At 39.6% G+C, this 24,752-nt stretch overlaps 4 protein-coding genes across 5 annotated transcripts in view; 2 read left to right on the top strand and 2 right to left on the bottom strand.

The window, feature by feature from the left end:
* LOC136251480 (uncharacterized) overlaps positions 1 to 5,898 on the top strand; it is a 12,206-nt gene extending 6,308 nt beyond the window's left edge. Inside the window, exons 1-5 of one of the 2 annotated variants that reach the window (XM_066043935.1) lie at positions 574 to 875; positions 3,644 to 4,884; positions 5,135 to 5,284; positions 5,510 to 5,567; positions 5,622 to 5,898. In XM_066043935.1, the coding sequence (XP_065900007.1) occupies positions 683 to 875; positions 3,644 to 4,884; positions 5,135 to 5,284; positions 5,510 to 5,567; positions 5,622 to 5,854 (1,875 nt within the window). In that variant the 5' untranslated portion in view covers positions 574 to 682 and the 3' untranslated portion in view covers positions 5,855 to 5,898. Of the gene's footprint in view, positions 1 to 573; positions 876 to 3,643; positions 4,885 to 5,134; positions 5,285 to 5,509; positions 5,568 to 5,621 lie in introns of those variants that run through there. The other variant, XM_066043936.1, reaches the window with a different exon arrangement.
* On the bottom strand, positions 5,801 to 6,664 carry LOC136251495 (SPRY domain-containing SOCS box protein 3-like). The gene has a single exon (XM_066043954.1). The coding sequence runs from the start codon at positions 6,602 to 6,604 to the stop codon at positions 5,873 to 5,875; it is 732 nt and encodes a 243-aa protein (XP_065900026.1). The 5' UTR covers positions 6,605 to 6,664; the 3' UTR covers positions 5,801 to 5,872.
* Positions 6,642 to 24,752, top strand: LOC136251485 (bifunctional peptidase and (3S)-lysyl hydroxylase JMJD7-like). The gene is made up of 4 exons (XM_066043942.1): positions 6,642 to 6,910; positions 7,043 to 7,876; positions 7,930 to 8,255; positions 24,594 to 24,752. The coding sequence occupies exons 1-4, from the start codon at positions 6,722 to 6,724 to the stop codon at positions 24,688 to 24,690; spliced, it is 1,446 nt and encodes a 481-aa protein (XP_065900014.1). The 5' UTR covers positions 6,642 to 6,721; the 3' UTR covers positions 24,691 to 24,752.
* LOC136251627 (elastin-like) lies at positions 13,431 to 15,329 on the bottom strand. Its single transcript, XM_066044084.1, has one exon. It carries the CDS (start codon positions 15,327 to 15,329, stop codon positions 13,431 to 13,433), a length of 1,899 nt encoding a protein of 632 aa, XP_065900156.1.

Here is a 24,752-nt window from a genome sequence, read left to right as displayed (position 1 = left end):
TGATAGGCTCAGTAAAAGCTATCTTGACACAGTGTCAGCTGACGTGTCAGCAGTGCTATCAAGTCAGCACAAACTTCACGTTTGTGTTATTTTTACAACTTACAAAAGAAGGAACAAGCTTAAGCACGCTTTTATGCAGCCTTTTTGGCAGTGCCAGGAAAATAATGGCTTGAATAGCTAGCCAATCTTATAATGAAATAATGGAAATGAACCGCCCGCCCCCATGCAAATATGCCTGAGTCCAGGACGGGAAACAGGTAATTTATTTGGAGTGGCCTAATAGTGTTGATGATGAACCAAACTGAGTGACTGCATCTTCTATTAGAGTATAGCTAGTTATAGCTACTAAACTCTAGCTGTATCTATACATCACGCATTTTCTGACATCTGACACCCAAAGAGAAAGCTATAACAAAAAGTCTTGTCTTATTAATAAAGTTCTTTTCGAATGTTACTAATATCATACATGATGTAAATAATAATTCAATCAAAACACTTACTTTATATTTAGTGTTTTGCAGAACGTTAACTCAGCGAGACTCATTTCGCTGGACACGGCAGTCGATACCTCCATGCGCATGCGTTATGGCTAATACCATAGCAACTATTTCTCTGATAAAGACAAGCCTTCAGCGAACTTTTGCGGCTATCAGGGTTCAGTGGCATCACGTGCCAATTAAGAATGGATGATATTGGGAGCGACAGTGACGCCACCATGGCGGACTCCGCCATGGAAGATAACGAGGAGGAGGATGGAGAGCGTGAAGGAGAGGATGAATTAGTCAAGTACGACTCTGCACTACTGTTACAGAAGAAACAAAAATTGCTCAGTGAAAAATTTGAAAGAAGTGCAATTTCTACTTCTGTACAAAATGGTGAGCATCCTAAAGTATCACCCCATTGCAGGGCGTACGCAGGAATTTTGAAAAGGGGTTTCCACTTCAGCTAAGTGACTGTTATATTAGAGTAGTTTATAACCTGACTGCTCTATTAAAGTATCTCGATCTTTTCACTAAAATTATAATTCAGAACAATGCTATAAGTGTTGCTATCATGTTAGAAACTATTATTTAACTAAGATAAAAGAAATGTGTCCTGTTTTGTGACAGGTTTCAGATTCTGGAAACCTGAAGCTTTAATTTCTTAATGTTTGAAGTACTATTTAAAATCCAAAGGGGTTTCCTGAAACCACTGGAAACCCCCCTCGGTACGCCCCTGAATTGGTTACCATGTTGTGATCTCAAAGAAATATTGAACCGTGTGTTGAACTAATTCAACATTGACACCCCCTGATGGCTAAGGATTGTGCACCCAGTACAATGTACTGTATTTACACAAGCCTGACAATGCTTGGTTGCATGGTAGGGAATATATAATCTATGACATAATCAAACATCATAGGGTGACCAACAATGGTCCTAATTACTCTAATAGAACAATCACTGGCTATAAAGCCCATTGCCACCATTGTTGTTTTTAGCAGCATAATTAATGGTTTGCCTATGACACTAACATACTAAGAAGATGGTTGCATGACTGGTCTGGTTTCTGATACCCTCATAGATTATTTGGTGTACAACTTATAAGTTGTGTGGAGATGTTGCAGAAAGTACGTCACCATCCTTCTAGTGCAATTAGTGATTGTATTAAACGGTACGGTAGTACCGTTTAAGTAGGGATCTCCCTGAAAATTTTGCACACCACCCAAAAATCTGCCTTTAAAATCATCCTAGAGACATTTTACGCGATGCGGAATAGTACTAGTCCATATATAATATATAAAACAGCATTAAATATAACAAAACGGCCAGATATAGAATTTTTTAAATCTCCAAAACTTGAATTTTAGTCTCACTGCCTGCCTCACTGACCACAGTCACAAGCCTAGAGGTCAAATGAAGCAGCACACTGCCACCATTTTACGCCACAATAACAAACTCACCAGTGGGATATGCCTTTTTGGGGATCCGATGAGTGTAGGCCCTCTGCGCCTTGTCTTTTCTTTTATCTTCAATAAAGCTGTTCTTCTTCGTGCAACGAATCCATATCGAAGTGTTAATTTTCCGTATCAACATTTTACATATATAGATCCCACAGAATTATTTCAGAGCTGGATTTCAGAAGTGCTTCAGTCCTGGTGCTACTATAAGAGGTAAACTAGCTAGATATCTGCAAATTTGCGATTGCCCATCAATTAAAGATCTAGGTGGACTAATAGCAATAGAGTATGGAGACCACACCTCTTAACAATCTAGCTGTTTGCTTAACAGTAAACAAGATGACCTCACCCCTTATTGGTCTAGCTAGCTGCACACCTCTTGGCTAACTTGAGATATACTCTAATACAACAGTCACTCTGATACAACAGTTATGTATGATATTCTAATAGAACAGTCACAAGATACACTGTAGCTAGTAGGGCTACACCGATTCTAGTATCAATATCGGGCCGATACTACTGTTTTCATGAAGCATCGGAATCGGTCATTATATTGTTGCAGATACCGATTCTTATCACGTGCGAGAATAAAATAACGTTCGTTTGTACTTGCTATATTTTACTAGCACAGTGGACGCCTAAAAGTATCAAGTATAACACTAATAACTAGCTACCAGCAAAATTACTGATCTATGCTGAAACCTACATGTGAAAACGCTTTACTGAGAAAAAGATCGATATACTCTTAATAGAACAGTCAATAACTCTAATAGAGCAATCAGGTAGACTAAGAAGTGATTGTTTCTGTATTAGAATACTTTTGTGTTTTTGTAAGCTCCATTTAATATGATATTATCTACACTTCTCCAGAAGAATACTGGAATATCCACTGGTTTGCATTTCAGTGACTTCCTTCTTTGTGAATCTTGATTGGCTACTTCATTATAAACATGAACCATACTGAAAATGTATACAAGAATACCATGAAATGCACTATATAATAAATGTGTGCGCTATGAAGTAGCTACTTTAAGGAACTTGGTATCAGTACTTGTACTTGCAGATACTTCCCAGCTGAGTACTTGGTATTTGAAGTATCGGTAAAAAGTCGAATCAATGCAGCCCTAGTAACTAGCTGTGCTACAACCAGAAAACTAGTATTTTTAAAAATTGTTAATCTTCATTACTTTTGTTGCATAGATCCCTACTTCATTTTTAAATCAACAATTTTTAAAAAATACTATTACAGTAGGACCTCGATTATCCGAATCTCGATTATCCAAACAGTGTGACTGCTTTATTAGAGTATTTCGTCATTAGGTGAACGTTCTATTAGAGTAAGTGTATGTTCTATTAGAGTAGTTGAACACAACTCTGTATATAAATGAATGGGCTTCATTTATCCGAACAAATTCACTTATCTGAACACTTTTATGATTTAACTGGCACACAGGTGTTCGGATAATGGAGGTCCTACTGTACCTATATAGTAGCTTACCATATAATAATAAACCTGAACATGTTAATTGTTGTTGTTATTCATGTATAACACAATACTGAACTTAGTTCTAATGATGTGCAAAAGGCATACATATAAAAAAGTTTTACACTTGATGTTTACAGCTTACACCTATGCATTCCACCTAACTTGCCTACCCATATATATATATAAGGTTACCCTGGACTCAATATTTACCTTCACAGTTCATGAATTGCAAGACCAATTTCTGATGTTGGAGGAGAACCTTCATCAGCTAAGCAGGATCACACGACAGGAGAGGAAGCAGTTATCAGATGAACTAGAGAGTGTTTCTGTCAGTGGTAGTAATGCTGTGTCATTCCAGCAGAAATTGCTGCTATTGTCAAACAAGCAGAAAGCTCTGCTGAATTGTTTTGAAGAGCAGAAGAGACTTGGTGCCCAGCTGAAGTTGATGTCTGGCCAGAGTCGGTACTGCACACGATCTAAAGGATTACTTGGCAGTTTTGGACAAGTGAAGGAAGAAGTTACTGGTCACGTGACTAAATCATTGTTGCAGCCTACTAAGACCCGTAAACAATCATCATCATTTTCACTATTGACTGAATCTGCAACACAGTCTACAACTAAGCATAGGCAACAACCAGTGGGTGTGGCTAAACAGCAGCAGCGATCAGTAGGTGTGAGTAAACAACAACTAGTGAGTGTGACTAAACATCCAGTGGGTGTGGCTAAAAAACAGCAACAACCAGTGGATGTGCCTAAACAACAACAACCAGTGGGTGTGGCTAAACAACAGCCACAATCATTGGGTGTGGCTAAGCAGCAACAACAATTAGTAGGTGTAGTTAAACGACAACAGCAACAACAAGTGGGTATAGCTAAACAGCAGCAACAAATGAGTGTGGCTGTAGTGGACATGGTTCAACAACCAGTAGGTGTGGTTCAACAACCAGTAGGTGTGGCTCAACAATCAGTGGGTGTGGCTAAACAATTAACAGATATTGTACCAGAACAAGTAGCACAGAAGCAAGTGCAGTTTGTGGGTGTGGCCACACAACAGAAATCACCAGACATAACATTGCCATTGATAGGTGCAAGCTATCAACAAGAAATTGTTCAACCAGTTGATGTGTACAAGCAGCAACAACCTGGGGGTGTGGCTGCACAACCAAGAGGTGTAACTCAACAACTATCAGCTTTTGTCATTGCACAGCAGCAAAGGGTAGGTGTGACTAAAAAGCAGCAACAACCAGTAGGTGTGGCTAAACAGTCAGTTGGTGTGTCCCAGAAACAGCCAGGTAGTGTTCCATTGGCATCTCAGTGTGCAGTACAGCCAATGGGTGAAACTAATCAACCAGGGACTACACGATTGTTGCAGTCAGAACTTGCTCAACCAGTTCCACTGGATGTACTCATCAACCATAGCCTTATGATTCCACAGGATCAGTTGAACTGCACTCTACTGGTACCCACTGAACAGAACCTCTTCATAATGGACATCTTTGTGTGCAAATGGCTGTTATATATACACACCTTTAACCACAGCATATTTTCATGTGTACAAATTAAGTCTGTACTCAATTACCCACACTTCAGCCTTCATTTAGGATCATGCTATAACTTGTTACTCTACCCAAAATCAATGCCAATAAATTGTCCAGTGTCCATTCAGGAGAGGTTCCACTGGAATACAACTGTATACTGATTGTGTGTAGGGTTGTCAGTTTACTGGGTCAGTGACACAAGATGGTAGTGTTGTCAGTCAAGATGGCCAAAGGTTCTCCCAGTTGCCTCAGTGGGTCAACAGCTGCTGGGCTACACTTGGACACAACAAGCGAGTTGACCGAAAGACAGCTTATACTAAGGTGAGTACCGTTCAAGCGCCACATTGTCAAGAGTTCATTATACTTTGTGGCTTTCTACTGCTATTGACAGGTGTAGTGGTTGAGCTTTGTCAGAATAACTTGCTCTGTATGTATTCTATTAGAATTGTATGTATTCTATTAGAATTGTGTGTTCTAATAAAGTGGTTTGAGTTACAATGTGTGTTCTAATGGCTTAGTGTATGGCCAATCTGTACCATACTGCAGGTGACGTACAAAGGCAGTCCACTCCTGCACTCCTGCCTACTCTACAGTCAACAGAAAGGTGAGGTAGCCATGAGTCATTACATTATGTTGATGTACTCCTCATCACACCCAGTATCCAACTACCTCAGCCAGTCACAGAACGCTACAGCACACACCACTACTCCAGTAGAGAAGCCACACCAGACACAGCTTAGGGGCATCCTGGACATAAAACATGACAAGTGTAGGGTGTGTCTAATTTCTGATAATGAACTGGTACCATCAGATGACTGGCTGCCATGTGGATTCTGGGACAGTGACATGATATTAGTGAATCATGATATGGAACATGACTTGATCTATTAGTTACTTGTATATACACAATCATACTAGTGTTTCTTTGCCTTTCAGTCTATTATAGTACCGTGACCACTCCACATCTCTGTACAACACATAGGCCTTGAGGTCATTGGGAAGAGGCAACAGTTGTACTTTATTAATGTCACTTAGCTGATACCTGATCACTGCACGACATATGCACCGTAGTGATACCACCTCTGACCAACTTCGTACCAATTTAATAGAACTATTCCCAGCAGTGGAGCATGCCATAGGATAAATGTCAAACATAATGGGTATACCGGTGAATGCTGTGCCGTACTGTTTACCATTAATCTGAAATGAGATTATCCCCAGGTGAGCATCATAAAGAACACCAATAGTCAATGGATCACTGGACTCCAGTATATCACCAGTATCAACATAGTTCTCCTCCACACCATTATGTCTGATCTTGCCATTGTAGTTAAGACCCCAGCTATTGCTGTCTCTACCAATTAGTGGTTGAAAGTTGTATCCAATTGTCTCCATGAGAGCAAATTTGGTGCCCACTCCAATCATACGCGCCATTCCATGATAAGGTGGGCTCATTTGCACTTCAAAGTAATGTTCCATGTTCTTTACTAGAGGCTGTGGTCCCCTCACTGCGCTACACCCTACACTTCCCCCGGTGTGAAATAGCGCCGTAGTCTGCTCATCTGATAGTTGTACACTGGTTGGAGCATCAGGGGCCTCACTACCCCACACCCACGCGTAGTTTTCTTTCTCCATTACCATTACATCACGTTAAGAGCCATCGTGTGCTTTAGTTAGAAGAAAACAATGGGCTTTAATTAGAATATTGAGAAGTAAATGTTGTCAAACAAAAGAAATTGTTAGTCTAAACAGTTTGTAATGGCTACACCTTTTTTGTTACTGTTGCTGATCGCGTGCTCCATTCCCACACACGGCGGCACATTTAACATGGCGGAGGTGCAGAAATTAGTTACTGAGAAATGTGTGCTGTTATTCGTTCCACCTTATGACAACAACACTGCAGCATTACTAGAGCCACTACAGCTGATATTTGCTATCACCAATAAGGTCTGTTTACAGTGAAACCTCATCAATAATCCAACGTCCTCACTATTAATTTAGAGGTAAAAAAAAGGTTTCACTGTAATATCTAAACTCTTGATTATCGTAATCATAGAATCTGTTACACATTTATAATAGGTGGCTGTTGGCAAGTTGGATGACAATATTAGCATCAGTTGGCACATTAATCATGAAGTGGTCCCTTTTGGTGGAGGCATTGCCTTATATAGTCATGTGGCAAGGGATCGTACTTGTCTCACGAGCCCTGAGAGATCATTACCAATTGCAGACAGATACTCCGGTAGCTTACACACTGCTAGTGTAGTAGAATATGTGAACAACAATTGTGGAACATTTCTAACTGCTAGTGGAGGCTTGACTGTAGCTGGATTACTAGAGCAACATATCCTGCATGACTTGTTCTGGCCTTCTGGTGAGCAAAGAGAATGTGAGAGGATCAAGATGCCATCCAAAGAACAATTCTTCTCAGAGTATCTCATCCGGTCAAAGCCAGTTATTATCGAGGATGGCCTGCTAGAATGGCCAGCCTTGCAAAAGTGGACACAGGATTTTTTTTATAAAGAATTTGGTGACCAGTTTGTCCACATTAAGTTGACACCAGATGGAACATTTGAAGGTGTAGAGAGTGCTAGTTTGTGGGAGGACTATGGCAGCTTTGTCATTCCTGATGTTGTTAAGAGACAACTGGAGTTTCCTGACTTAGTTGTGGTGCGTCCAGCAACCCAAGAACTGAAATTTGCAGATTTCTTGAATTCCTTATCTTCTCAGAATTACTCAGCTTATTTGGAATACTCATCTATTCCAGAATACTTGCCACAGCTGGAGCAGGACTTGTCAGAGTTGCCAATAGTAACAGACCTACTTACAAGACGTCATTTGAACATTTGGTTAAGTGATGGTAACACACTTGGCAAATTACACTTTGACCCATATGACAATTTGCTGTGTCAGGTAAGCAGTCACAATTATAATGGTGCACTGATGTGTGCCTGCCTGCTTGTTAGATTAGAGGAAAGAAAGAGGTCACAATGTTTGACCCTCATCACAATAATAACTTATATGAAGCTCACATCCCGGAGGCCATTTTGGGCTTCAATCCTTCCACTAATTGGTTCCGTCGTCAACGGTTACTAGAGAGCACGTCAATGGTTATGTCACCGGTGGATATCAAGAAACCCGATCTTGACCGGTTCCCCTTATACTTACAGACGAAGCCATACCAGTGTAACATTGCTGAGGGAGACGTGCTTTACATGCCAGCATTTTGGTGGCATGAAGTACAGTCAAGACCCAACCCTGCTGAGAAGAGAAATCTAGCAGTGAATTTCTGGTGAGTATTTTTTGTTTCACTGCACTTTATTTCTATGATGCCTAATCTTCCTTGTACTTGTTGTTTGTTTACTTTATGTAACATAATTATGACTGGTGAACCCATACATATGCATTAGAAATTATAGGATAGCACCAGGGATAGTAGGATAGCACTAGGGATAGTAGGATAACACCAGGGATAGTAGGATAACACCAGGGATAGTAGGATAACACCAGGGATAGTAGGATAGCACCAGGGATAGTAGGATAACACCAGGGATAGTAGGATACCACCAGGGATAGTAGGATAACACCAGGGATAGTAGGATAACACTAGGGATAGTAGGATAACACCAGGGATAGTAGGATAACACCAGGGATAGTAGGATAACACTAGGGATAGTAGGATAACACCAGGGATAGTAGGATACCACCAGGGATAGTAGGATAACACCAGGGATAGTAGGATAACACCAGGGATAGTAGGATACCACCAGGGATAGTAGGATAACACCAGGGATAGTAGGATAGCACCAGGGATATCGTAAAGTGTTAACACATGTCCTAACTATCAATTAATGAAAAGAGCAAAGTGGTCATTGGCCTATTACACAAAGAACAGCATGAGAAGAGGCTCATGAGAAGTGGCTCTGCAAACAATCCAGTCACTATGGGTAGATGATTGTGATAATCAGGTGTGATAATCAGCTGTGGTAATCAGTTGTGGGAAGCCAACATGTGGTACTGCTAATTGACGCCTATATAATGGTATAATTCGTATGTAAGGCTAACTTAAGGTGGCTCGGAACAGTTTTAACATGGCTTCCCTGTGAAGTTTGTAATCACTGCTACTAGCAAACCGTGGGCATAAAGGAGCCTTTTCTAACAGAATTCAATAAAACATTTGATTCTCTACCCTTCAAAACAAACCGGGGCTTTCTAGGATGCGTGTAACGCGAGATTTGATTTTAGGCCTTCAGAAGAAACTCTTCCTTCGCATAGGGCTTAACGGCGCTGGATTTACTGTTAGACATTATGTACCTAATTACCTACCATGGTGTGGAGCTACTTTTGCCATCAAGACTTTAGTTCAATCGATACTTCTACCAACGCCACATGAAGATTCGAAGTGGTTTTTTATAAAATTCGTCTCGACCAGGTGAAAGCGAATTTTAAAAATCGGCTTCCGCACAAATGTTCTTTATTTACTGCTTATTACCCATATAAAATTCGACAGTCGTATCTTTAAAACCCGGCTGGCAGTTTCCTTTTGTTATGGCACCTGTAACAATTGCGCACGGCGCGCACAAATTAACTACCCGTATGCAAGCAATAATCGACAGTATGCGGAAAAGTTGTTTATTGCGCGAAGAATTCGGGCTAAGGAACAGCTTAGAAAGATTGAAGAACAGCAAGAAACACTAGTCTAATTCATGGTGAATACTTCACAGATTGTTTGTGGCCTTTACAAGGCCGTTTGTGGCTCAACCACAAAATCCATTAGCGCCAGGCGTAATGTTGCCGCACGGCTAATGCGACGGCTTACGCAACATTGTGGTAGCCATATAAAAACTGTTCCGAGCCACCTTAAAGAAAAACATGATAGCCAATATGACTTTTAGCCGATATTTCAATACTTAATAGACAAAGCCGATCTAGTACAGTTGTATAGACATTGTCTCTAACAATTTGCATTCTAAATTTAGTTACAAGTTTGGGACTTTAGTCAACAGTTAACATTACATAAATCTGATAGTGTATTACTAGAGCACTAGTTCCCATACGTAGATATCTGCTCATGTTACTGATCCGATACTGATATGTACAAACAAGGCCGATATAGCCAATAACCGATAGATAGCCAATCCTATTATCAGTACACCTGTAATCACAAGACGAGCTAGTTGATATTTATGACTTAAACACATAAAATAGTTCAATTTTGAAGCATTTTAATATTCAAAATCTGTCAGTGGCTGGGGCTGCACCCCTAGACCCCAACACCTTAACTCACCACCTTGGAAAATCTTGGACACACCCTTGCATAGTGTTCAAACTCTCTTGCATCCAGGGATCAACATTTTGAGTGCTTGATTTTAGCGCCGACAAGTTGAATTAGGTACTGAATAAAATGCTTACAAGATCACTTTCTACAATACTTGATTGTCTTTTCTTGATCAGTACAACATAGCCTTTTGATCACTTGATTCTTTTGATCCAAGCACAGTAGCAATGATCATTACACAAACCATATATGGAAGTGAGCCATACGAAGTAATGCTGTAAACTGCTAAATGAGCTTTGTTTTCCTTTGTAGTGTTCTAGGGCTCAATAGCAGAATGTTTTGTAATTATATAGGACTCGATAGATCATGTTGTGTTACTTATCATAAAGCAGACGATCAGGTAATACTATCATCTCCTGCTAATAAGCATTGGATTAATATTGTTTGTCAGTTTGTTTTAACTTTGTATCATGCAGTATTGTATATTAGGGATCATGGAGGTTTGTACTTTCTCACAACAAAATATCACCCTAAAACCAGCTACCTCACAATACCTTCATAGCACCTTGGCAGTATTGGTTAGGTATAACCAAGCTCAAAAGTACCTTCAGTATGACCTGAAATGCTTCCAATAGTGATTTTGTTTAGTGTTAGATACTGTCTCAACCCAACAGGTGCCTTTTGGCATACGACAGTACATAAACTACACATAGTGCACACATCATGGACTTGCTCCTTTGTGTCCCATTTCTTTTTGCTAGCACCACATCCATTATAAATAGTAATTTTGACTACTCTATTAGAAGACTTTTGACTGCTCTATTAGAGTATTTCGATCTTCATAATGGTTTTTCAATGCACCTTGTCCTCCCTTAATCCACCATCATTGTCAGTTTCCTATTACACACTGCAGCTACCTGCTGCCCTGTTTTTGTTTATTCTGCCAGACTATGGTGTTCCTGCTGCAAGTTAAAATTGGGTTTCTGTAATCCCAGGAAACTAAAGATGCTGTACCAGTATCTCTACGAAATGTTGATACCATTATTACCTGTGACTGTTCACAGATTTTAGGTGTACACGAAAATGTAGTATAACCTCCATTTAATGTAAGAATCATAGTTTGCTGTGGCAGCCACTGCATCACTTTAACCAGGAGCTTATGAGCCACCGAAGGCGGTGAAGGAGCATGAAACTTATGCTGCCTGCCGGGTGCCATCGAAATCCAAATTCATTAGTGATTAGTTTCCATATAAGGAAAGCAAAATTTCATTAGTTGACGCCGTATACTAATTGTGCGCGAGACTTGTAGCAATTTATTCAAAAAATGTGACGTGATTGTGATGGAACCGAGTTCCATGCTCCTTCGGCAGCTCATAAACTCCTGCTTTAACAAAGTATCAGTATAGCGGCACAATACAGAAATCATGCACTTTTTCATAAAAGCATGAAATTTACCACATAAGTTGTACTCCTCATGATAGTTGTATACAATCACTGAACTGGACTGGTGACTGGACTTTAACCAAATATTTGGCAACTGGTTGTAAGTATGCTAGTCTCATGTAGTTAGACCACTCCCCCACACACAAACAAAAGAAAGGTGTCATCATGTTAGACTTGTCAACATTGCCCAGTTTCAGCTATGTACAGAGGTCAACAAATCTAAAACAGAAGTCACATGCTGTAATTATAGTTTAAAGTTCAAAATGAATCAATTTGATTGGTTGAAATCTTGTGCATGTCATTTCACTTGTTATTGCTGTCTTGCAAAAACTATAGAACCTTTGTATCAGCTATGGAATAGCAAGACAGTTAATAATTTAGCTGACTCCATGACTATAACTTGTAGGATACATGGACAACACGTACAGTATGGTTTGTACTTCATAAGACAAATGGTAGTCATACAATAGAGATTAAGCCAAGAGAGAGAATTGTACACAATCTTAAGATAACAGACAGTGCCAAGTAGACAGGTTCACCTGCATATTTACATTCAATGTAGCAATAGCTACAACCAGTAGCCAGAATATGTTGCTATAGTGACAAACAAAAAAAAAACAAAAAAAAAAACTAGTCCAGTCCAGTGATTGTATACGACTCCTCATGACACTGTAATGTTATCACAGATTTGACCTTTGGTGACTTATGGCCATTTTTACCCAGAAATTTATCCCTGAGGCATTAATTAATTAATTTGCCAAATACATGGTACCAGAAGCAACTTAATAGTTTTATTTGAAGTTAATAGGTGATTTTATTATCATTTATATTACCCATGAACTTTACACCCCAAGTGCAGGTAAACTCAAAGAATTTTGGAGATGATAAATAATCATAACTTCACAATGGAATTACCTATTAACTTCAAAATAAAGGCCAAGTTGTTTTGTTCAACAAGACCTTTACTTTGGTACCATGATTAGCATGCCAATTAATGCCTCAGGGAGATAAAGACAGAAATGATCAAAATTCTGGGCAGCAAACATGGCCATAAAAGTCACCAAATGTCAAATCTGTGATGACACTATATCACAAAATACATGTCATGAGGAATACTATTTATGTGGAAAGTTTCATGTTTTTATGAAAAAGTACATGATTTGACTAATTTTGGGGGCTATGCCGCTATACTAATAAGTTTGCATACAATGTCAGTAGCAATGGTGGAGTTAGTACAACACATGATACTGCTACTTATGATCCTGTCAAGCTTTTAGATTGCTCCTTAGTCATCTTGATAACTACTAAGGTCACCATTCTGTTGCTCCAATGGGACTGCAACTTAACCTAACTTGTGAGTCAACACAAATACTGTTAGGCTTGCCTCATGCAGAGCTTTCCCCAGTAAACTGTCAATTTACTACCAACATCAAAGTCAATTTGTTAATTATGCACATTCCTATTACCACATCAAAAGTAAAGTAGAGCAGTCTACCACTGTTTAGAGAAGCCTCTGCTCGTAATACTGTTCAGGGATTGTTGTAGAAAGTTTACAGAAAAATGCATGTGGCTTCAGGGGTTATCTCTGCCAGATCTGACTTCCAAAGAAGCAGGTCCTACTGCAAATGGATAACAACAACAGCACAGCAGTATTGACATGAACAAAATGGGTAGCTCACATTCATCAAGTCTGTCCTTGCCACCTGTGGCAATAGTGTCTACAGATAGATTATCACCTCCCAGGAATTACGAACACAGTAGCAGACCAGGAGTTGTGGCAGATAGACCAGGAGTCATGGCAGATAGACCAGGAGTCATGGCAGATAGACCAGGAGTCATGGCAGATAGACCAGGAGTAGTGGCAGATAGACCAGGAGTCATGGCAGATAGACCAGGAGTTATGGCAGATAGACCAGGAGTCATGGCAGATAGACCAGGAGTAGTGGCAGATAGACCAGGAGTTGTGGCAGATAGACCAGGAGTAGTGGCAGATAGACCAGGAGTAGTGGCAGATAGACCAGGAATCATGGCAGATAGACCAGGAGTAGTGGCAGATAGACCAGGAGTCATGGCAGATAGACCAGGAATCATGGCAGATAGACCAGGAGTCATGGCAGATAGACCAGGAATCATGGCAGATAGACCAGGAGTAGTGGCAGATAGACCAGGAGTAGTGGCAGATAGACCAGGAGTTGTGGCAGATAGACCAGGAGTCATGGCAGATAGACCAGGAGTAGTGGCAGATAGACCAGGAGTTGTGGCAGATAGACCAGGAGTAGTGGCAGATAGACCAGGAGTAGTGGCAGATAGACCAGGAGTCATGGCAGATAGACCAGGAGTAGTGGAAGATAGACCAGGAGTCATGGCAGATAGACCAGGAGTCATGGCAGATAGACCAGGAGTCATGGCAGATAGACCAGGATTCATGGCAGATAGACCAGGAATCATGGCAGATAGACCAGGAATCATGGCAGATAGACCAGGAGTCATGGCAGATAGACCAGGAATCATGGCAGATAGACCAGGAATCATGGCAGATAGACCAGGAATCATGGCAGATAGACCAGGAGTCATGGCAGATAGACCAGGAATCATGGCAGATAGACCAGGAATCATGGCAGATAGACCAGGAATCATGGCAGATAGACCAGGAATCATGGCAGATAGACCAGGAGTAGTGGCAGATAGACCAGGAGTCATGGCAGATAGACCAGGAATCATGGCAGATAGACCAGGAATCATGGCAGATAGACCAGGAATCATGGCAGATAGACCAGGAATCATGGCAGATAGACCAGGACTCATGGCAGATAGACCAGGAGTCATGGCAGATAGACCAGGAATCATGGCAGATAGACCAGGAGTAGTGGCAGATAGACCAGGAGTAGTGGCAGATAGACCAGGAGTAGTGGCAGATAGACCAGGAGTAGTGGCAGATAGACCAGGAGTTGTGGCAGATAGACCAGGAGTCATGGCAGATAGACCAGGAGTAGTGGCAGATAGACCAGGAGTTGTGGCAGATAGACCAGGAGTTGTGGCAGATAGACCAGGAGTGGTGGCAGATAGACCAGGAGTCATGGCAGATAGACCAGGAGTCATGGCAGATAGACCAGGAGTCATGGCAGATAGACCAGGATTCATGGCAGATAGACCAGGAATCATGGCAGATAGACCAGGAATCATGGCAGATAGACCAGGAGTCATGGCAGATAGACCAGGAATCATGGCAGATAGACCAGGAATCATGGCAGATAGACCAGGAATCATGGCAGATAGACTAGGAGTCATGGCAGATAGACCAGGAATCATGGCAGATAGACCAGGAATCATGGCAGATAGACCAGGAATCATGGCAGATAGACCAGGAATCATGGCAGATAGACCAGGAATCATGGCAGATAGACCAGGAGTAGTGGCAGATAGACCAGGAGTCATGGCAGATAGACCAGGAATCATGGCAGATAGACCAGGAATCATGGCAGATAGACCAGGAATCATGGCAGATAGACCAGGAATCATGGCAGATAGACCAGGAATCATGGCAGATAGACCAGGAATCATGGCAGATAGACCAGGAATCATGGCAGATAGACCAGGAGTCATGGCAGATAGACCAGGAATCATGGCAGATAGACCAGGAGTCATGGCAGATAAAAATTTCAACACAATGGTTGCTACACAGTAAAGTCTTCCTCATGATTCAGTGATCACCGGACCCTTGCCAAGTGGATTTGTTCACAACTAGGCTAAGCCATCAACTTGAAGAGTATGTCAGCTGGAGACTGTGGTAGTGCCAGCCCTGATGGACTACCCTCGAGTCTTCCCAAATGTGTGGACCAGCTACAGAGCCCGTTTGGTCAAAGTCCAACCTTTGATAATTTAAAGCTCACTAAAACTTCTGCCTGCTGAGTATCAGGGAGCAGCATGCAGCCAGAGAAGTTTCAAGGAAAGGCTTCAGAACTCTTGCTGGCAGAGTAGAGTACAGGGACATCAACCTCAATGGCCACAATGGAGTTGCTTGGTGTCATGAATAGGTAGCATCCAGGCACTTCCTAGACTTCCACTCTGTCATGGACTGTTTAATCAATCTGATCTGGTCAGCGGTTTCCATGGCTCGCAACAACATTGAGGCAGCCCCAATAGGACAACACCATCTTGTTTGAGAGGTACTTAAGACCTTCCATACCACAATACTGGGATGTAATTGTGAGGACTTGTCAATGAAAGATATCAGGGAAGTTGGCGCTACTAATCAATGAATATCAGAGTTACACTCTCTGGACCTTTGATTCAGGTCTGACTCCCCAGCTGAGGTTACTTACAAGTTTTTATTTTATCCACCCCACCCTTCCACCCTACCCTTCCACCCACACGTCTCTATAGAAAACAAACTAGAACAAATTCAAGAGTCTACCTACAGAAAAGACATCTATTGTAACAAGTTGATGTTGTGCTACTTCTAAAAACCAGGCGCCATGCAGCTAGCTAACTCATCTGGAATTAACTATAGACAGTATATACTACTATGAATTAACCAACTATGTATTACTACTTTACAATAGGGTAGTTTGGGTTGTGCAATAATATTATTAGCTAATTCTTGTATTTCGTAATTCATGAAATATTCGTAATTCGTTCAATTATGTTGCTATGCACTGCTAAGGAAGCGTTTGTTAAACAAACCGCTTTTACCAACATATTACGCACAGAACTATCTTCTAAACTGTTTTATAGTGTAACTAACATGTTTTTTCCCACAAATTCTCTCGACAAAGCCTCAAAGCTGCTCTTCATTTTCGTTCGCGTACATAAGGGATACGCCCCCTTTCAACTCGAAGCGATAGGCTATTCCTGGTAGTGTACGAGGCCTGCACCGTTGTTTTTCAGTTGCTAAATTCCTGAAAACCTCAAGGGGAAGGTAGTCTGAGGAAAGTCACCACACCCGTATTTCAGTCTGCCGAAAAGAAACCACCTCAGAGCAAAGTTCACCTGTGCAGAAGTTTACTACAGACTTCATTTCACTTTTACTTCTTACCTAAAAGCTGCTTTTACCGTTAATAACCGATTTTGCTCACGTGGGTGCGTACGGACAAACATAGATAGGTACACACACACACACTTTTACGAAAACAATTTCAGTAAACCAGGCGCGCGCCTACAGCCGGCCTTCAGCCGACTGTGGGCGCGCGCCTGGTTTAAAAAGAATCTCAAAACTAGATAGAGGCACCTCTTATCCTTTACTTCACTTCCTCATCACTACCGTCTTTGTGTAGTACAGTACCTCCAAACATGATGAGAAGGTTAATGAGAATTTCAAAGACACAACCAAGCACTCCAGTTCTGTTATTCCTGAAGCCACACAAACCAGTGATATCTCAGAGGATAGCCAGTTGGAATAAGGACAGGCAGGACTGCACTTTTAGTGCACACTTTGTGTGAGGGACATCCACTTCAGCAGCAGTGGGGAAGGACCTTCACATCATAGCATTCAGTGCTGAGAAAAATTCTGTCCAGACAGTTCTCATTACTCTATAGCTAAAATGATTGCTACCTGTGGTTGGCAAAGAGTCAAATCGATCAAAGATATAGTTATGCTACAGTACATATATACCTACTAGTAAGTAATATAACAGAATATGGAGGCTACTCTTACTCAAACTATATATGGTCCGGCTACTCACATCATGGAGGTTATCAGGCTGTACACTGGATGGGCTTTGAACATGTTACATTGATCATCTCTTACAGGAAATTGAGTAGCAAAGTCAAGTGTCACTTGGCAGCCAGGGTGTGGTACCCCTCTCGCTGTATGAAGTTGAAGTTACCGCCCCTAGGATTAAGAGTAGCACCCCTAGGATTGGGAACAGCATCCCTAGGATTAGGAACAGTGCCCTTAGGATTAGGAACAGTGCCCTTAGGATTAAGAAACATGAGTAAGATTAGTTAAAACAATAGGCTAGGGTTAGATATATAGTGATTTACATTTGCAAAATTTGAATATGGCAAAAATAAGAATATTGGTAGCTAGCACCAGTGGTACAGTAGTTTGGAATGTTGCTCTTCAGGCTGGAGGTCTGTGGTTCAAATACCCTCTGTGATAGCATTTTTTTCTTCTCGTTTTTGTACATTTTTTTGTCATATTTTTTCTAAGTTACAATGGTAACATACTGTACCTAATAGCTTTTTAAATAATACTGAAAAAGAATGTTGTATGCTATTTTAAGGTTATTTACACACAGTTTCAGAGATATGGACTTTTCAGAATTATGGACCACCCCTGGTCCCAAGGGGTTTGGATAACTGAGGTTCCACTGTAGTAACTAATAAATTACACATAATTAGAAAAGTTTGCTGTATATCTGCTGGCCTGGCTGAGTGTAAATTCAACTTCAGCCCTTTGGGCCCTCATCACAATGTGAACGTAAACAGCAGTCTATAGGGAGTGTAACATGTATATGGTTATAACTATTTCTGTACATGGCATGACGTGATGTAACCATTTTTTTGCAGTACATTTAATGTGTAATTCTGTCACAGAGCTTGTCAGATTCTATTATTCTTATGTCAGTGCTTTTCACTGTAACTTGGATACAAAATTCACATGGTAAAAGAGGCTTCATCTATACTAAACAGTGTTTTAGTACATACAACTAATCCACATAACATATCCCATTGTGGAATTGATAGTATAGATATCAGTAGCCATGTCCACTTGGTCATGGTGAAGTGATGGTTGTTGCTAAGGGCCATTAGGTTTTGTGGTAGACTATGAATTTCAGTATTTCACTAATTATTTTAATTATGTGTTTTAATTTCATTTATCACTGGTCACAGCCATAGTGACATTATGTCCAGTAATTGATAGCAGGACAAACATTGTGGTGAAACACTGGTTGGGATGGTCTCATTTGTTGGGTTAGCCTTATTGGTTTAGTTAGTGAGCAAGGTTGACAGAAACTGAGATGTACATTATCTAAGGTTTCATATATAGTCATAAAATTTTCATTTTTAAATCTAGTGATCATTTGTGCTATATTAGAGGTGTGGAAAATGACTGATCCGTGATAATTAAAGGTGATCACAGATACTGATATAGTAACCACACTAATTCTTATCAATGACAAACACCCAAAATAACATCTCACCAACACTGTTGAGCTCTTAGTCCTCTTCTTCACACATAGGAACAGCTTCCTACTATGCCTAGAGTCCCCTAGTTGCTCTTTGATAAGTTGTGTTAGGTTCAATGACGTTTGCAGCTTGTAAGGCCTTGTGGCCCATACCAGCTAATAATATTGGCCCTTACATAAAAGCAGCCTTACAGTTACAGTGGGATCTCAGTTATCCGGACCCCACTTATCTAGATTCTCAGTTAACCAAACTATGGAAATGACTGCTCTATTAGAGTAGTGACTGTTCCATTAGGGTAGTTGATAATACTGTATTTAAGTTTTCTTTATGATTATTTATACACAGTTTCAGAGATACAGACTTTTCAGACTTATGGACCACCCTGGTCCCAAGGGGTTCGGATAACTGAGGTTCCACTATACAAATGCAAGCTACCTATCACTTAAAAAACAAGGCATTTATTTTGATATTTATTAAGGCTTTACGACACAAGTTCTGAAGGTCTGCAGGCCACCAGGGTCCTTTTTCCTGTTTAAAGATGTTATTAGAAAAGTTGCAAAAAGGCAAAAAAATTATGATCAATCCCAAGTTAGCAGCCTCAATCCTGCAGCCATCCATTTTTTGTTCAAACACTTACAACAAGTTTTGTCCTTGCCAATTTCATTTATTTGTATCCATAGGAACCCTAGAAAGTTCTCAAGGTATCTCATGTGGACATTATTCTATTTATTTTCACTTTACAACACAAGTGCTGAATGTGCAATAAGCAGGACACCTAACAAACGATCATCTGATACTCCAAGAGATACACTAGCCTAGTGTAATTATAAGGTGACACATGTAAACATACACTTTTCTGTAGTCAACATGCGTTGAAGGACCATCACTTTTTTGAAGATTTTTTTGCTCATGTTCTCTGCTACAAAACGTGTGTAGTTATGTCAGTTATGCAGTGAAGGGCGATATGTCGATTTTATATCGATACTGTTTGATTTTTGTCAATATCAAGGCATCAATTAGAATTTGATATTTCAGTGCAATGATTTTTAATAATTTAGTGTTTTTTTTTGTTAATTTTAGTTAACACTTTTCAATCATCTGTGTATGTGGGTGGGAAAATTCCTATTAATAGCGATTTGTACATGCAAAGTAACATTTTAATATTGTATAAATATCAAGTGAACATCATCGGATCGGATCATTCTGGTGCAATAGTCACATACGGTGAAGTAGGCTGGTGTGGCTTCAGATACCTGCGAACATCATCTCAGTAGCAGTACCAATGTATAGTGAGATAGTCCATTCATATACTGGACTACTAGTGTGTGTGTGTGTGTGTGTGTGTGTGTGTGTGTGTGTACTGTAACACATGCACTCTCAAACTGTTTGCTGTTAAAACATTTCAGGATATAAAATTGGTTATAGTAAAATGTTTTTTACTATCAAATTCCACATCAAATCATTTTAATGTCAAGTGATATTATATTTCAGCACTGCCAGGTCACATCATCAAAAAGGTGGATTCTTGTAATCTGATGAAGTCATGAATAGTTGAGTGTGGGAGCTTCAAGTCCTGAGTGGCTTCATGTTTAACATTTTCTTCTACACAGAAGACTGAAAATATTTATCACACAAGCTAGACAGCCAGTTCTCTATTATGAATGTACAAAGAGACATTTTTACCTATCGACTATGTAACTTTGTGTGATTAAGATGATGTATAATGCCATACAGAATTTAATTTTATGGCTTGGCCATTAATTTTAAAAAAGTTGTATGCATGACCGGTGTGTAATGTGTGTGTGTGTGCGTGTGTTTGTGTGTGTGTGTGTTTGTGTGTGTGTAGTTTGCAGAACCTGAAATTACAACTTTACAATGTCCGGACAAAATGTCAGAACAATTTCAAAAATGGTCAGACATTGGTCTGACATAATCAATATCTACACAGATACATTGAGTACTGTCATATATGAAATGTAAAGTGTTAATGATAACTGTTGTATACAAAGTGTTAATGATAACTGTTGTATACAAAGTGTTAATGATAACTGTTGTATACAAAGTGTTAATGATAACTGTTGTATACAAAGTGTTAATGATAACTGTTGTATACAAAGTGTTAATGATAACTGTTGTATACAAAGTGTTAATGATAACTGTTGTATACAAAGTGTTAATGATAACTGTTGTATACAAAGTGTTAATGATAACTGTTGTATACAAAGTGTTAATGATAACTGTTGTATACAAAGTGTTAATGATAACTGTTGTATACAAAAGCTACAAAGCATTGGATATTGAAAACTAGCTACATAACCAGCTGCAGAGACACACAAAAATATTTTGATACGATTTAGCTGGTGCTGACATTATGTCAGATCAACATGACATTATGTCAGATCAACATGACATTATGTCAGATCAACATGACATTATGTCAGATCAACATGACATTTGGTCAGACAAATGCTAAAAATGGTCAGAAATTGTCTGATGTCTGACTGTAATTTCAGGCACTGAGTTTGTGTGTGTAGTTAGTGTAGTGTGTGCGTGCGTGCGTGCGTGCGTGCGTGCGTGCGTGCGTGCGTGCGTGCGTGCGTGCGTGCGTGCGTGCGTGTGTGTGTAGTGTAGTGTAGTTTGTGTGTGTAGTGTGTGTGTGGTGTAGTGTGTGTGTGTTTGTGGGGTAGGTATGAGAGAGGGGTGGGTAATACAGGAATATAGATGTGTTAAAGTCTGTTGTCAAGAATTTACCTAGAGCACTTCCAGCAGTAGTTTCTATTTTGAGGCCATTAAAAGTACTTAGCTTCTATTACCTAACTAATTCTATTACTTGTGTTAATAACCATTTTAATGGACTTATCCAAAATTACGTCACAGACATAAAAATGGCCGCTGTAGTGTGGGGAGGTTCATAAAATTTGTATGGTTGACTATGGGAAGAAAGTTTTTGAACAGCGATATCTCAGCTAAGAAGGAAGATATCAAACTCTAACTAGCAGGTATGGCTATAAGACATTATAGTAAGTACGTAAAAGCGATTTTTGGTTGATTTTCAAAACAACGCTAGATTCCTATTCTTTCAGCTAATTTATAACCATACCTGCTGGTTAGAGCTAGATATCTTCCGTCTTAGCTGAGATATTGCAGTTCAAAAAGTTTCTCCCCATAGTTGCCCATACAAATTTTACGAACGTCCCCACACTACAGCAGCCATTGTTATGTCTGTGACATAATTTTGGATAAAGCTCATTTGTTCATACAGTATCATCACATGACAAGATAAATTTACATTTGATCATAATATACTAACTTGATAGTTAATACTGCTGCTGTAAACATCACATGATCAGGATCGTGTGTTAACCTTTGAACAACAATTATGTCATAGTAATGGATGGACTTAGTTGATGACACTAATAGGAACGTAACTCGTGATAGTGTGTAACTCTCTCAAGTTTACTGTTGAATAGCCAAGGGGGTTATCTTCCTCTCCAAAGCATGAACACTGTCAAGGTATTGTAGAAATCAAACAATTTAGCAGAGTTCTTTATCTATATTCCTAAAAATGTTATTACTCTTGTAGGAGTCAAGCTACACTTGTTATAGTGGTCATCACATAAACCATCACGAACTCCTCTTCTATTCCATGACCATAATTTTCTCACATAATATTTTTGCCAGCCAATCCACTGATAGATATTTGTGGTCTCTTTGGGATGGTCAGGAAGGTTATAGGTTGTAGTGCATTGTGAGGTTACAAAAACCGAGTTGTGCCACTGTACCAGGGGATGTTGCAGGTTGGTACAATGGTCATTAATAGAACACACCCAAAATGCAAGGAAGGAAGAGGCATATATTGTAGAGTGCTCTAGGATGAACATCACAGCACAGTTAAGAGTTATGAGACAAGTGCAGCATTGTTGTTTCCTTAACGACAAGTGAACATCACATCCATATATGGGTGCATGATGTCCAGTTTCTATGTTGGTTTGTCAACTGAAGTTGCTGGCCATAACACCATACTCGATTATCAAGATGTCACCTGAATAGCTTACATACTGACACCTGCATGGAAAGTTTATCACAAGTAGTATTGTAGACTATGTGGTGTGTTTTTATTGGTCAGTTTATGTGTCCTAGAAACATAGATTATAGTCTCATCATCTCATTGAATTGGATGTGCATTCTTTTCCCTAGTGATGCATCTCTGTAGATTACATGTTGTACACAGCTTTGTGATGACATGTATTGCTCGCAATCATGTGGTACATACAGTTAGGGCTCAAACAAATAGTGGTTTTATACTATTCGAATATTCTTTATTCACAACTATCGAATATTTGAATATTCCTTTTTCAGCATTGGTATGGATGATATATCAATAATCCTGTTGTACAGGATGTCTCTTTAATACAATTCAGAATCAACATGATTTGGTCACTTATCAAGTTTAGAATCAAGAATTCCTATGTACTCTCATACACTGATGTTATCTATTTCCTTTGAAGCAAATACCCAAAATGGTATTCAAATAGTCACCAAATATTAAAATAATAGAATATTTGTTTGAGCCCTATACATATTACAGTTGCCATTCTATCAGTCCATATATCATGAAGGATATTTGTGGTCTCGGGACTGGTTAGTAGTTACAGGAAGATGAAAGGTTAGATCAGTGTGAGGACTCAGTGGTGTTACAACTTGTGGCAGGTCAAGTTGTGCCATCAGAGAAGGTGTACAACAAATAAGCTTGAGTATGGACACTTTATAGGAATTATTTTTAGGTAAACACACCCCTTGTATCCAGGTGTTCTCACTGACATGATTTCATCAGACACACTGATCCAGTGGTTTGTATGTCACTTACATATTTTGCTAAAAGCTATAAAACTATTTGATGATATCATCAGAAGTAATTATCAGAAGTGATTATTATATTAATATTTTTATTAGCTTAATGAGCATCAGTTTTTATTCTATTTTCAACAATCCACCACAAGTAGGCTAATGTGCATATGTGCAAGGTGGCATATTGAAATGTTGACATCACTGAATGTGTTCTCTTATTGCATAAGCAGATTTGTGACTTTCTAACCTTATTTCTCGGAGCTTAAGATGTATAAGAGATTTCAAAAGTGACTAGTGCAGGCATGCTTTAAAGTATAAAACCATGTACATTCTATTGCATGTCGAAATTCATAATATAGGCCAAAGGTTGATAAGGGAATCAAGAAATTAATCAATGATTATAACATTGCTTTGCATGCATTCAAATCTTATAGTCACAGTATACAGTCACAGTAATTCTGTGAGTGTACAGTTTGTTAATGTATGAATATAATTTGCTTCTGCAGTATCATGATTAGAGCTCTAATCATGATACATAGTGGATTATAAACATTGCATGGTGTTTTTAAAAGGGAAAATTTGACCTGTTTTTGTTCTAGTAGCATATTTCATTGTAACCATGGCAATGATTTGTTAGCCATTAACTTGAGATCCCAGCCTGTACATGCAATATTTAAGTCAACAGGCCACTATTTACAAATGTATAATTATCATGATACCGATATATCGATACAGCTTGACTTTGTATTGATACAGCACTGTTGTGTTACAATATAGCTATTGACAGTTACCCTATACGTGGTCTGCATACATGATATCATACTCTGATCAGTGTGTCAGTATATAGTGCAATATACTGATACTTGCTATACAGTCAGTAGCTACACACCAATACAAGCTCTATTATTAGATGAACGTATTTCATTCCAGGTATGAGCCATTCCTCACCAAGGAGTTTCCTTGTCCAAACTGCAAGTTACATTTGAACATGTTCTATAGACACTTACTGGAACATCCTCCTGTCTAGCAACCTGCACCAATTGTTTGTTTTTCTACTTTTGATGAATATAACAAATTGAGCTGCACATA

This window comes from Dysidea avara, chromosome 3 (genome assembly GCF_963678975.1).
Source record: "Dysidea avara chromosome 3, odDysAvar1.4, whole genome shotgun sequence".
NCBI classification, from domain to species: Eukaryota; Metazoa; Porifera; class Demospongiae; order Dictyoceratida; family Dysideidae; genus Dysidea; species Dysidea avara.
Note: the sequence above shows the minus strand (reverse complement) of the source record. Positions and strands in the feature narration are given on the sequence as shown.

Excerpts from the sequence above, each read along its gene's own strand:
- LOC136251495 (XM_066043954.1), bottom strand. The coding sequence starts at position 6,604 with ATGGTAATGGAGAAAGAAAACTACGCGTGGGTGTGGGGTAGTGAGGCC.
- LOC136251485 (XM_066043942.1), top strand. The coding sequence starts at position 6,722 with ATGGCTACACCTTTTTTGTTACTGTTGCTGATCGCGTGCTCCATTCCC. Across the intron at positions 6,911-7,042 it reads TATTTGCTATCACCAATAAG|GTGGCTGTTGGCAAGTTGGA; the intron begins GTCTGTTTACAG and ends CATTTATAATAG. Across the intron at positions 8,256-24,593 it reads AATCTAGCAGTGAATTTCTG|GTATGAGCCATTCCTCACCA; the intron begins GTGAGTATTTTT and ends ATTTCATTCCAG.
- LOC136251627 (XM_066044084.1), bottom strand. The coding sequence starts at position 15,329 with ATGACTCCTGGTCTATCTGCCATGATTCCTGGTCTATCTGCCATGACT.